The 13,231-nt window shown below is 36.9% G+C and overlaps 1 protein-coding gene across 1 annotated transcript in view; it reads left to right on the top strand.

The window, feature by feature from the left end:
• The first annotated feature begins 1,565 nt into the window (after window positions 1–1,565).
• AVPR1A (arginine vasopressin receptor 1A) overlaps window positions 1,566–13,231 on the top strand; it is a 447,811-nt gene continuing 436,145 nt past the window's right edge. The window contains 1 exon segment of the mRNA XM_044088291.1: window positions 1,566–2,754. Coding sequence (XP_043944226.1) covers window positions 1,842–2,754 — 913 coding nt within the window. The 5' untranslated portion in view covers window positions 1,566–1,841.

The following is a 13,231-nucleotide window of genomic DNA, read 5'->3' as shown; positions in this document are numbered from 1 at the left end:
ATAGTGCAAGTATGATATGGTACTGTAATAGTGGTTATTTGGCAACATACCTCTCAACATCTTTAGACAAGAATTCTGGACAAAAACAAAAATAAGTGGGGGACAAAGTCCATAATCGGGGACAAAATTTAAATATTATTCTTACAAACCTAGAAAGTTAATAGAATAATGAGTTTTGCATTCTCATGCATTTTATGAAGGATATTTGGGGAAGGTGTTATGGATGGATGGGTGATGCCTGAAAATCATATGTTTGCCATTATTTAGTGACTTTAGTCCTCAAAAATTTGCCAGAAAGACACAAAAGTAAAACTACTAGACAAAAAAATCTGGACATTCTGCGGGAATCTCAACGATCAAGTGGTCTGCAGTGGCTACGAAGGCTGAATATAAAAGTAAGTTGGTTGTGGGGACAAATGCCCCCACACTGCGTGGTGTGGGGATGGAGCCGCTCTCCTCTGTGGAAAGACAGTATTTTAGGAAAGTGTGAGTCAGGTAATGGGACGTTTTGAAATGTGAACTGTAAGGCATGGGCAGATGTGCCTTTGCAATCAATACTGAATCCATTGTTTGTGTGTTCGACTGTCTAGTCTCTGAAATGTGGTCAGTGCACCTTCACTGAGAGCCTGGAGCTTTTCTAACGTCCTTCATCTGCATGTGGAACTTTGAGGGTCTCAGCATTGTTTGCACCCAATGTCTTCTAGCTTCAGTTTCATTTCAAAGATTCTCTAATATTAACACAAGGTGCTTGCCTGGTATTTTTAACTATCAGCGTTAATTTCAATGAAGTTTCTTTGAGGTGGTTCTAATGTTAATGTACTTACAGACAGACCGCTTCAAAACGAAACGAAGTGTGAAAGCCTTTAAGTATTTATTGTGGTGTTAGTAAATGGTTTTGCATATTTCGGAATCTAAAGGGACCGGGATTTACCTGTGTAGCTCCAGTGCTGCCTTTTCTCTTGCTAATATTTCGTTCTTCAGAAATCTTAAGCACTACTTGCAAAAGGAGATTGCAATTTGCATTGATAATTTAACAAAGGCTGTAATAATGTTCTGCGACACATTGATAGAGAGCATCAGTGCGTATTCACCTAAGGTGAGGGTGAGCAAGGCATACACAGCTGATGCTTAAACCAGTAGCCAGTTATTCCATACTGCTAGCTATTTTTCTGGATTTTACTTGCTATGCTTTCTAAAAGGTGTCGTTGAATTCACAATTTCATAATTTTGCAAACGACCTGAGGCGAATATATAGACACTTCAAATTTGAGGTTGTGGAATATTAGCCGCGTAAGGAAAACAATGCAAGTACTTTTTTTCTTTTATTTAACATTGCAACATCCTAGCTAGAAATCAATCTTATCCTCAGGGACAGCGACCAGTCTGGCAGTCCTGAATGGATGAGGTAGTTCAGTTAATAAGGCAATCCCGATGTAAACTGTTCAGCTACACCCTCAGCTCACAGCACTGAAAAAGACACTTTTTATTGCCTACAGATAAGGGGGAATGTGTAGCTAGCATAAACCACTGGTAGGGCAGTCGCATGAGAACTATGCGTGTGCACGAGTTCCGAGTTCATTGGCAGTGATGTAATATGGCTGCAAACGTAGTCGCTCCCAAGTGGGTTTAGAGCCAAATGATAACCGTTTAAGTTGGAATCGCATTCATAACTTCCAGTCCACACTTAGCCTGGTCATATCGATTCATTTTTCTGGAATATTGCTGAGCGTCACACTATATTGGTTTTCGACAATTAATTGCAAACATCTACTTTGGTATCTCTGGAAGAATTTGCAGATCACTGAAAAAGGCAGCGTAAGCTTACAGCTGCAACAGGAACCATGTGGAACTGTAGTCTCGAAATTGGAACTTCTGCGTGTGGACTTCTTAGAATAAAGGAGAATGCAAGTTCGGCTTCAAACACTACGGATCTTTATGGGAGAGATGAGGAGTTAGCGAAAATTGAAATCACTGTACTAGCAGTAATCTTTTTAGTGGCTGTGATAGGCAACATTAGTGTGTTGCTTGCTCTATACAAAAGCAAGAAAAAGATGTCTAGGATGCATCTTTTTATTAAACATCTTAGTTTAGCTGACCTGGTTGTGGCATTTTTTCAGGTTCTGCCGCAGCTCTGCTGGGAAGTAACCTACAGGTTTTATGGACCGGATATTCTTTGTAGAATAGTGAAGCACCTACAAGTTATGGGCATGTTTGCCTCAACATATATGTTGGTTATCATGACAGTTGATCGCTATATTGCTATATGCCACCCACTGAAAACTTTACAACAGCCTACTAAGAGGTCCTATATGATGATCATCACTGCTTGGGTTGGAAGTTTTGTCCTGAGTACCCCGCAGTATTTCATATTTTCCTTGACTGAAGTAAAAAACGGTTCTGATGTGCATGACTGTTGGGCAAATTTTATCATGCCTTGGGGAGCTAAAGCTTACATTACTTGGATAACGTTTGGAATATTCATAATCCCGGTGATCATTCTGACAACTTGTTATGGTTTCATCTGTCATAGCATTTGGAGAAACATCAAGTGCAAGACAAGGCAGGGTATGTCGGAGTACGCTTTGAAGAACGGGCTAATGCCTTCATGTGTTAGTAGTGTGAGGACAATTTCCAGAGCCAAGATCCGCACAGTAAAAATGACATTCGTGATTGTCGTGGCTTACATCGTTTGTTGGGCTCCTTTCTTTATCGTTCAGATGTGGTCGGTGTGGGATGATCAGTTCTCTTGGGATGGTAAGTAAACCATAATGTACAGAAGCAGGAGTCATGTGGCCCTTTGCGCACGATTGCAGGGTGTGGATATTTCGGGGAGTATTCTAAGTTATTTCTGAGGTGAGCACAATCATCAATGTAATTAAGAAGCGAATTAATTACAGGCTCTGTCTACAGTTTCTGTATCATTGTCTGCAAAGTAACCCGGACACGGTCTCCAAAAGTGGCTCCATGCGCTTTGTGTTACGAGCCACAGACACTGTTGTCATAAGTGAAGTCACAGGCTTTAAGGCTGATGTTTACAAAGTGAAGTATTATAAATTATTCCTAAGTATATTTAAGCATAGTTTTAAACCGTGAATAAACGAATGCACAACTGCATTGTGAAATGTTATTATATGATACATGTCAGAAGGTTATCGCGTGTAGGGGATGGCTAGTTTAAAGTGTAGGACTACAAGTGTTCTTGGAGGTCTCCTGCCTTCACTGCTCATGCAACTGTAGCCTAGGCACGGATATTAAAATTCAACTAACCCTCTTTTCTGTGTACTCTAAAATAATGTTGTTCCTCTATTTACAAGGCAGCTAGCCAATAGTTGGGATTCCAGTATTTCATCATCAGGAAATAGTGAAACGTGGGGTTTTGCTTTTCCTAAGACATAGAAAGGACACACAGAATTATATATATAAAAAAACTGAAGACTTACGGTTACAGAACTATACAAACTGTTGTTTAAACCACTTAGTTTCTTGCAATGCTACCGGCAGTTTAAGAGAACCTGTTTCTAGTAAAATACATATTAATCGGATCAATTTCTGCAAACAATAGTCATTTGGGTATCACTAATGCAGAACCCGGACTTCTTCCAGAGTTCATTGCATTATTAAATAACTTAATTAGCACGCAGTGTGAATTTTAAAACGAATGCAGATATCTGGCAAAGTACAGATTAGCTGTCAGTTAGGCAGAAAAAAAATAAAATAAGATAATAAAAACGTATACTCAGTACAGCCACTTTTTTGCCATTTGTAGTAGCATTGACTTCTCTGTCTGCCAAGTACTTACTCTGGCTTGCTGCTGAAGGCTTTATCTTGTAATTAAAATTGAATACATCTTTACACACACACACACACACACACACACACACACACACACACACACACACACAGGCTCCTGTATGTGTAATGGAAAATAAAGAGGAATGTGTGCTATAATTCACAAGATAAAGGGTAGTTATACACTTGAACTTTGCTTTTATTACACATTTGTCCAATTAACTTTGGATACTTCTTTAAACTTCTGTTGTTACATGTTTTTCTCCTTCTTTTTTTTTTTGAATCACTCTATTAATGCTTTGAATAACCTTTTTTAATGCTTGTGGAACTTTTCTCCCTGGGCCTCTGCTGAAAAAGGGCTACTCAGCTCAGTCAAACTATCCCAGTCAACAAATGTAAAATAAATAAATAAATAAATATCAATCACCCACAAAAGAAAGCAGATGAGTACAGTACCAAACAAACAGGAGGCGCTGGCATTAGTGAGAGAAATAATATAACCTAGAACTTAGAGCATGATGTTTTAACTCTTGAGTAAACACATGTTCACGTATCCTACTTCATATGTAAAACATCTGTAAAAGCATCAGGTTTGGCCCATACTCACATTTTGAGCAGTACAACAAAAATGCTTACTGAGTTACTCAGCTTTTGTCTAAGCAAACAGCATACCATTTTTTCCTTACCGCAAAATACAAAATGGCACAAAGTAGGCATCTGTTGTTTCAATGAAAATTTAAATTTGCATCTCTGCAAATAAAATAGTGTGTGAGTGCGTGTGTGTGTTCAATATGCATATATGTTTATACGTCTATCAATATACTACATACGCCCGCAGTCACACAATAATAGGTGTGGTCATGCTGTGAAAACTTAATGTGTGTGTTTTACAGAAGTGCCCCAACATTTTTAGTGTTATTTTAATTTTTTCCTCTATAAACCTCTTGCAAAAATAAAAGGAGTGCTAAAGTACTGTGCACAGCACTGCAACATTGAGACACACTTCATGGGGAAAATAAGATATGCCTGATAAATATGGAAACAATATTTTTATATTCTGTACTGTCCTTTTTGGCGGGGAGATTTAATTTCAAGGTATTGTCTTACTAAGATTGCAAGTTGCCTCGTGACACATTCTTCCAAAACAATGTCGGCTCTCTGCACCACACCCACAGTTTTACTGTCTCCTGTGCCAAAGACCCACGACTGCACTGCCGAAATGTAAAACTGCACTGTATAACAAACTCATGCATTAGGCTCATTTGTTTTATATTTAACTGTATCTGAAAACCATTTATGAAGAGCACATAATCTTATTTTATCTTTACCATGTCTTCACATGTTACTCAGGTAAACTCATAACACATATTTTTCCACATTTCGAGAGCAATGTTGCAGCCGAAAATAAATAGGTAACCTACTATCACCCTTAACCCTTTCAGTCTCATCATTACCAATTTGAAAATGTAGCCTACACATTCCAATACTGCAGCCCAGAAACATAGAAATGTAAGGCATATTAAACACCACCACTAACCTTACTTGAAAAGCATTTTAATGTAGCTGGAAGTCAGATATGTAGTTTGCTCAACTTTTGATTTGTTTCCAGAAACAAAAAAATTGGTACTCTGAACCAGTATCCTTCCCTGCTCTAACTCTAACCCTTGACCTTTCCGCATTTTCTGATCAAACATTTCCTACAGATAAGCAAACCGGATTTACGAGCTGGCCAGTGATTTGTAAATAGGAGTTGTTACTGGCTAGACAGAAAATTTTGGAAAGGGCAGATTGCAGCCTCTTGCTAATGTATTGCACAAATGTGTATGAGATTATGGGAGTCAGACAACCATTAAATATATAGCAGATTATGTTTTATGAAAGTGGCGAATGAACTGTGATATAATGGCATCCTAGAAGTATGTCACTTGCATTGATGGAGTTGTACAGCTTTTTTAGTCAGACTTGTGTTGCTGTTTGCACTGTTGTCATTCAGGCAGATTGATGCCAGGCTCATTTAAGGGATATAATAAGCTTCTATTAAGACATACAGCTATGGGAAGTAATAGGCTTTCAGAGCAACATTTTAATAAAACAATGCATCATACACATTTAGTCAATATTAAATGTGATTATATTTATTTTTCAGGAAAGGGAACTGTTATCTCAAGGTGGGAAAATACTGCTGGATGCATATTGGCAGATGTGACAGTAACACCGTTATTGCAGACTAATGAACATTTAATGTATATATTATTAAATAAGTTATCCCACAATAAGTGGTAAAATGTAATTATAAAAAACATTGTGATACTGACATTCAGTCACTGTAAGTCAAATTTTAAGTAGAGTCCAGATGGTGCAGCTCAATAAATAGCCTCTATATCTTCAAAAAGAGTATAGGTGCAACTGCTTAACAGAAACAGGATAAACTCCATTAGAGACTTGCTCTATATCACTATACAGTTGTCTGCGAAAAATTCCATTGGGAAAGGAAATATGGGTTGTGTACTACAATCACTCACAGTCTAAATTATCTGACTATGTACTAATGCAAAATGATGGCACTGTAATTTGTAATATTTCAGTAGTTATTCTTCTCTGCCTAGACTCAGTTCCAATATAAATGAATATACCCGGGGAGAAGTTAAATTGTACAGTACATTTTTATTTTGTGGTATTTGCATTTACTTTTTTTTTATATATTTCATAATGAAAATGATATTTTAGTTTTTGCTTGTTGCTTTTTCATTTTATTAAACTTCTTTGTGTGTGTGTCTGTGCATGTGTGTGTGCATGTGTGTGTGTGTGTGTGTGTGTGTGTGTGTGTGTGTGTATATATATATATATATATATATATATATGGGTCTACCTGACTTGGTCAACAGTTCATATGATCGACACTCAGTTGGTCGACAGTTCATTTGGTCGACAAGCAGATTTGCCCCCTTCCCCAATGTTGTGCAACCCTGGAGTTGATATATATAGTTGGGGGGGGGGTGGCACAGCCCCCCACCTAAAATGCTTGTCGATCAAATGAACTGTCGACCAAATAAACTTTCGACCATATGAACTGTCGACCAAGTCAGGTAGATCCATATATATATATATATATATATATATATATATATATATATATGGTTCACTATCATAAGCTGGAAATGCAGTGCATCAAATGACAGTTAAAGGAAAGTACAGTTTAAAAGTTGCACAATGCCAAACTGAAATACCACAGTTCTGTTTTTGTTTTTTTCTGCTGGACCAGGTCATGGCAGGAAAAAAAAGGTGCACAGACCAGCCCACATACACATAAGTTAACAAATGATAAATAAATACATAAATAAAACAACAGTTTGAGCAGATGCACTCTGCACACATGCATATCTTTGTGTGTGTTTGTATGTCTGCCTATTTATATGTGCATTCGTAAGTGTGTGTATATATATATATATATATATATATATATATATATATATATATATGTATATAAAAAAAAAACAATGATCCACAGAACAAATTAACGAGCAACAAATGTAAGAAACAAACATAGCAAATGCTGAAAAAAGTGATAGTGCAAAAGATCGAATTAAAAATAACCAGTCAGTGCAAATAAATACAAACCTAATGCACAACATAATACAACAAAAGAAACTTTAAAACAATTTTTTTCAGTGGGCAAGTCCACCTGCACTCCCATGTGGGGGTCTCTGCCCCCTAAGTATCCCACTACTGCCACTTTAATATGCCATCTCTGAGGTCACATAACAGTGGCAAAGGGCTTCCTGCCAATTCCTGCTGTGCTGTTGCCTTGCACTTCTCTATATGTAATCATACTTTCCCACATAGTACCAACCTACCTACAACCCTACTAATACAAAAACAGGAATGACTGAAAAGAAAACAGATAGACCTACCATACTTTACAAAACCAAGCCATTCCTGCATTAATTTATCCTTCTGGACTTCTTCAAATCAGTCTCCAGAGCTGGGGACGAGGGTAAGGTGGCCCACACAGCCTATCTGGACTTCGCCAAGGCCTTCAACACCATCCCCCATTCAGGAATCATAGATAAACTTATTAAACTGGGCATAAATCCCTACATCACTCGATGGGTTGACAACTGGCTTAATGACAGAACCCAGACTGTAAAAGTATCCAACTCCAAATTTAGTTCCAGACCAGTGACAAGTGGATTACCTCAGGGTTCACTCCTGGGACCGCTCTTGTTTGGCATTTACTTCTCTGAAGTACAGGCCAACACTAAGGGACTCTGGTTAACAAAGTTCACAGATGACTGCAAACTGGGAGCCATTATTGAATCCCCAAATGATGTGGATATTCTACAAAGAAGCCTTACAGAAACAGATGCTTGGTGCCAGTGCCATGGGCTGAAGCTTAATTTCAAGAAATGTATAGTTATCCCCTTTGGGAAAAGCCCTGTACCCATGAACTACCACTTAGGTGGCAGTACAATAAACACCGAAAGTGAGATGAGAGACTTAGGGACACAGGTGGATAGTGGTCTCACCTTCGATAACCACATTGCCACAACAGTCAAGAAATCCTTCTATGTGGCACACCTCATCACTAAGGGCTTTTCATCCAGAAAAAAGGAGGTCATTGTCCCACTGTACTCATCCCTCATTAGACACATTACAGAGTACGATGCCCTGTTTGGAATGTACCTAACAAGACATCTGCAACAGTTGGAAAGGCCGCAGAAATACCTCACTATAAGAATCACAGACCTAAGGCAGATGCCTATGCTGACCATCTAAAAAAACTCCAGCTATACTCTGTGGCATATCGTCTACTCAGAGGCGATCTCTGCTTAACATACAAGGCCATGTCAAACCCTGAAGTTTTAGACATTTTCCACTTAAAGAAATCCTAGTCCCTCAGAGCCACATGCTTGAGGGATCTAAACCTTGTCATCACAATAAACAAAACATGCTGGAGGGATAGGTTACTGACCCACAGATTCCCCATACTCTGGAATAGACTGCCCATACATGTCAAGCAGAGCACCTCCTTGGCCCTCTTCAGAAGAAACCCTGACAATTGGATGAGAGATAGGAAATACACCCCAGGGATCACATCAGTCACCATGCTAGACAGGGGTCAAGGGAAGTAAATATTGTGGGAAGAAATATCCAGGGAATTGTTATGGCTAGGCTTGTATAGGCCCTAGGGCCGATAGCCTAGTACCAACCTATGAACCTATTCATACAATAATAATATAATAATATCACATACTGGTATATATTCACACATCATTGCATTCTCAAATATCTGAGTTCCCTTTTTCATTGACCATTCCTAATACAAACACACACACACACGTGTGTGTGTGTGTGTGTGTGTGTGTGTGTGTGTGTGTGTGTGTGTGTATATATATATATATATATATATATATATATATATATATACACACACACACACAGAAACACACACATACATGCACAGATGTATGTGTGTACATATTATATATATTTATATATATAAATATATATATATATATATATATATATATATATATATATATAGGGTACCTGTCAAATCTTTGAACGCTCAAAATTTTGAATGTTACATGGTCGAGACCAAACGTTTGAAATTTTGAGTGCTCGAAGATAGACTTTCAACGGCACCATACGGTGCAGATAGAGAGAATTTCCTTTTTCTGTACTGAAGTGCAGTCTCGGAGTTGGTATATTTAAGTAGGGGTGTGCAGGGGGGCTTGCCTACACTGTTAAAGTGTTTTTTTTTTCTGTGTTTTCTTTTTTGTTTTAATGTTTGAACATCCAAACGTCGAACATTTGGTCTCGACCATGTAATGTTCAATAGTTTGGATGTTCAAACATTTAACATATACCTATATATATATATATATATATATATATATATATATATATATATGTATATATATGGATTCACTTCATAACACTGAAAGCTCAAAACACTGAAACTCAAAACACTGAAACCAAAACACTGAAACTTCAAAATCTTGAAAACTCAAAACACTGAAACTCAAAATACTGAAAACAACAAAGTAACGATAGAGTTCACCAATGAGTGCCTTCACTCAGTAAAACCGAATCACAGCTGGCTGGGATGTTACGTGGAACCAAATCTCCACTTTAATACAACCAAAATTCCAAATGACTGCTGTTGAATTAACACACGAACTGAAAATTGGCTAAAAAGCGTTGTACCAGTTTTAAACTTTAATACGCCAAAACAGCCCAAACAGCTACTGTTGAAATGACAAACAAGAAAATGCAATAAAAGTGCGATAAAAATATGAAACTAAAGTTACAGAATCAGTTAAGCACTTTCACCCGGTATCAGTACTGAAAACACATATCATACATATACTGAGGTTAAACAACATAAATCATAGCACTTTCCTCCAAGTGTAAGAAGGGGGGCAAGCCCCCCTGCACCCCACACCCCCTGCTACTTATATATATGACCTCCAAGACTGCACTTCATTACACTAAGTGCAATCTTGGAGTTGATATATTTAAGTAGCAGGGGGTGTGGGGGGCACAGCCCCCCACATGAGGGGTGCAGGGGTGCTTGCCCCCCTGCTTACATTTAGTGGAAAGTGCTATGATTTATGTTGTTCAACCTCAGTATATGTATGATATGTGTTTTCAGTATTTTGAGTTTCAGTGTTTTGAGTTTTCAGTGTTTTGAAGTTTCAGTGTTTTGGTCTTCTATATTATGACGTTTTGAGTTTTCAGTGTTTTGAGTTTTCAGTGTTATGAAGGGAATCCATATATATTTATATATAGGTTTACTATTGAATGTGCGAATGCACTTCGTTCGAACGGCGACCTCATCGACGTGTTTGCGCGAACCGAAACTGCGAAAACTGTTCGCTAGCGAACCGAAACCGCGAAAACTTCGACGATCGACATTACTGGCCGCGCAACACCTCCACACCCATGCTACCATGGGTCGGATAGGGGCGAGGTTTTGCCGTTCGCACATCTGGGAGTCGGTGTAGTGGCGATCGCAGTTCCGCGTTCGTGCAAGACGAGTCGCACATGTCGGGATCGACATTTCAATAGTAAACCATATATATATATATATATATATATATATATATATATATATAGATATATATGTATAAATATACATACATATCAATGTGTGTGTATTTCAGAGTTTTTTTCATAAATTTCCAGACTTCCTTCATGCAATGCAATGATGGAATACTAGTGCAGCAGTACAAGTTAAAGTTTTATGTCAGAAATTTAATCCATATAATAGCACTGGAAAAAGCAATGTGGTTTATTTTAGTCTATAACACATTAGAATTATAATGATGGCAAGCTTATTATTTAATAACATGTTTATATTAGGTTTCATCCTATTATTACTATCACTATCTCCAAGATTTTTGCCTTCCAGCTAAATATTTCTAGGATATTTAGTAAGTGACTGCAAGTTTGTTTTAAGAGGAGTTAATTTATAGCCTTTTTCTCTAGCATGTTGCTTCAGAAGTGGATAAGTATTATACCACAATCATTTCATCTGTTAAAGATCTACCACTTTTCTCCTTCTTACTGACCAGTCAAATAGACAAAAGACACACACACACACGCACACACACACACACACACACACACACACACACACACACACACAAACACACACACACACACACACACACACACACACACACACACACACACACACACACACACACACACATTTGTGTGCATTCATGATCTTTTTAATACTAGCCCCATTCATGAGCTGACCATTTAATTCATTTGATATGTCTTTTTATATATCATGTTTCTATTTCATTATTTAGAAAATATCAAAAAAACAATATGTCAACAACATATATTTGATGAAAACTTTAGAAAACTTTAGCCATGCTACAATGTCAGGTGCAGTAATGTTGATCTTTTAATGACTTATTAACTATGAAACTTTCATGTGTTTTACAGCATTGCTGTTGGGTAAGGTGATGGCCGACTGCAGTTCTGGGTAATAATTCATATGTTGGACAGCTTAATGCATAATTATACTTGAACCAACACAGATGTGTAAATACATTACCTTTGCATGTCTTATTTTAGTATTTTAAGGCCTTAAATGCTAGCTAGTATCCAAATTGTTGATATAATTTTAAGAAATTAACTGAAACATCAATTATATCATATGTGCAAAATTAATTAATACACATTTGCTATATAAATAAATCTCAGCTCTACTTGAGAACTCTTAGAAAAGGAATATGTTAAGTAAAGCTATATAATCCTTGACATTTCTAATGCTGAGTGGAACAAAAATCAGATTTGCAAACAAAGTACAAAATACATTCCAAATAATATGAACTGATGAACTCTGTCTTGTGTTTAAAGATATTACTATGTTTTCTTTCTCATTTTTTTTGTACACTGCATTACAAACTCTTGCAAATTCCTTTACCTCCAAAAAGTGATCTTTGTATGTAAAAATAATATTTTACTCAGGAGTCTTTCTTGCTGTATGTATAGGCCATTTATAAACTAACTTTATGGGAAGGAAAAATATACTGTAACTGCATAGCTTAGAAATGAAATCTTCTTTTAACAACTTCATTTGATTATGAAATATTACTGCTCTACTATTTTATATTATTAAAATTCTGAGAGTCAATTTTCTGCAAAAATAATCTTTGAAACGATATATTTGATGTAATAAATGCACTGTATCATTTCTGCTTGTCACTTTGGGTTACTTTTCCATATTTAGAGCTAATTTAAAACATGCTGCCAATGCTAAACTTTATTCCATATTGTAATGTAAATGCGTTCAATAGTCCTGAAGTATTTGCTGAGGAACGGTTTGATAAAAGTCAGTTAAAAAATCAGAAGCTGCTATTCAGTGAGCACAATTACCCAAAATGGTCAAGTCATCTACAAATGTCCTTTCTTGTTTAACAGAGTTGCCTCCCAGTGTGCGCGCACATGCACACAAAATATTTGGGTATAAAGTTCTGTTTCACCCCTCTTCTCTTGTCTGTAAAATTAACTTATTCCACTGGCATTCTATTAGTGCATTAATCCAACTTGCCTCAATGAAGAATTGTTATAGGTATATACTTTTAATAACACAGCCTGTGTGGGAAATTCAGTTTGTTGCAGCTCACTTTGACACATTAACCTTCTAAGCATGTACAGCTTCCATACAGAGTAACATAAACATTCACACTCTCTATGACATGGTGATAACAACAACTAATTTTTTTTATGAAATTTTTGTCAGCAAGATTTAGCCTTGTATTAAAATTATGCTTGCAATAACAGCACATTTCCCATATTATAATTATTGTCACATTTACTTAGAAGAAAAAAATAATTGGCACATATGATATTGTATACCTTATCATGTAAACATTAAAATATGTACTAAAAGACATTGCTTATTCTGAACTGAGGT

Source organism: Protopterus annectens, chromosome 11.part0 (genome assembly GCF_019279795.1).
Source record: "Protopterus annectens isolate FY-2018-M chromosome 11.part0, PAN1.0, whole genome shotgun sequence".
In the NCBI taxonomy this organism is placed as follows: domain Eukaryota; kingdom Metazoa; phylum Chordata; order Ceratodontiformes; family Protopteridae; genus Protopterus; species Protopterus annectens.
This window is presented reverse-complemented; position numbering and strand designations above follow the sequence as displayed.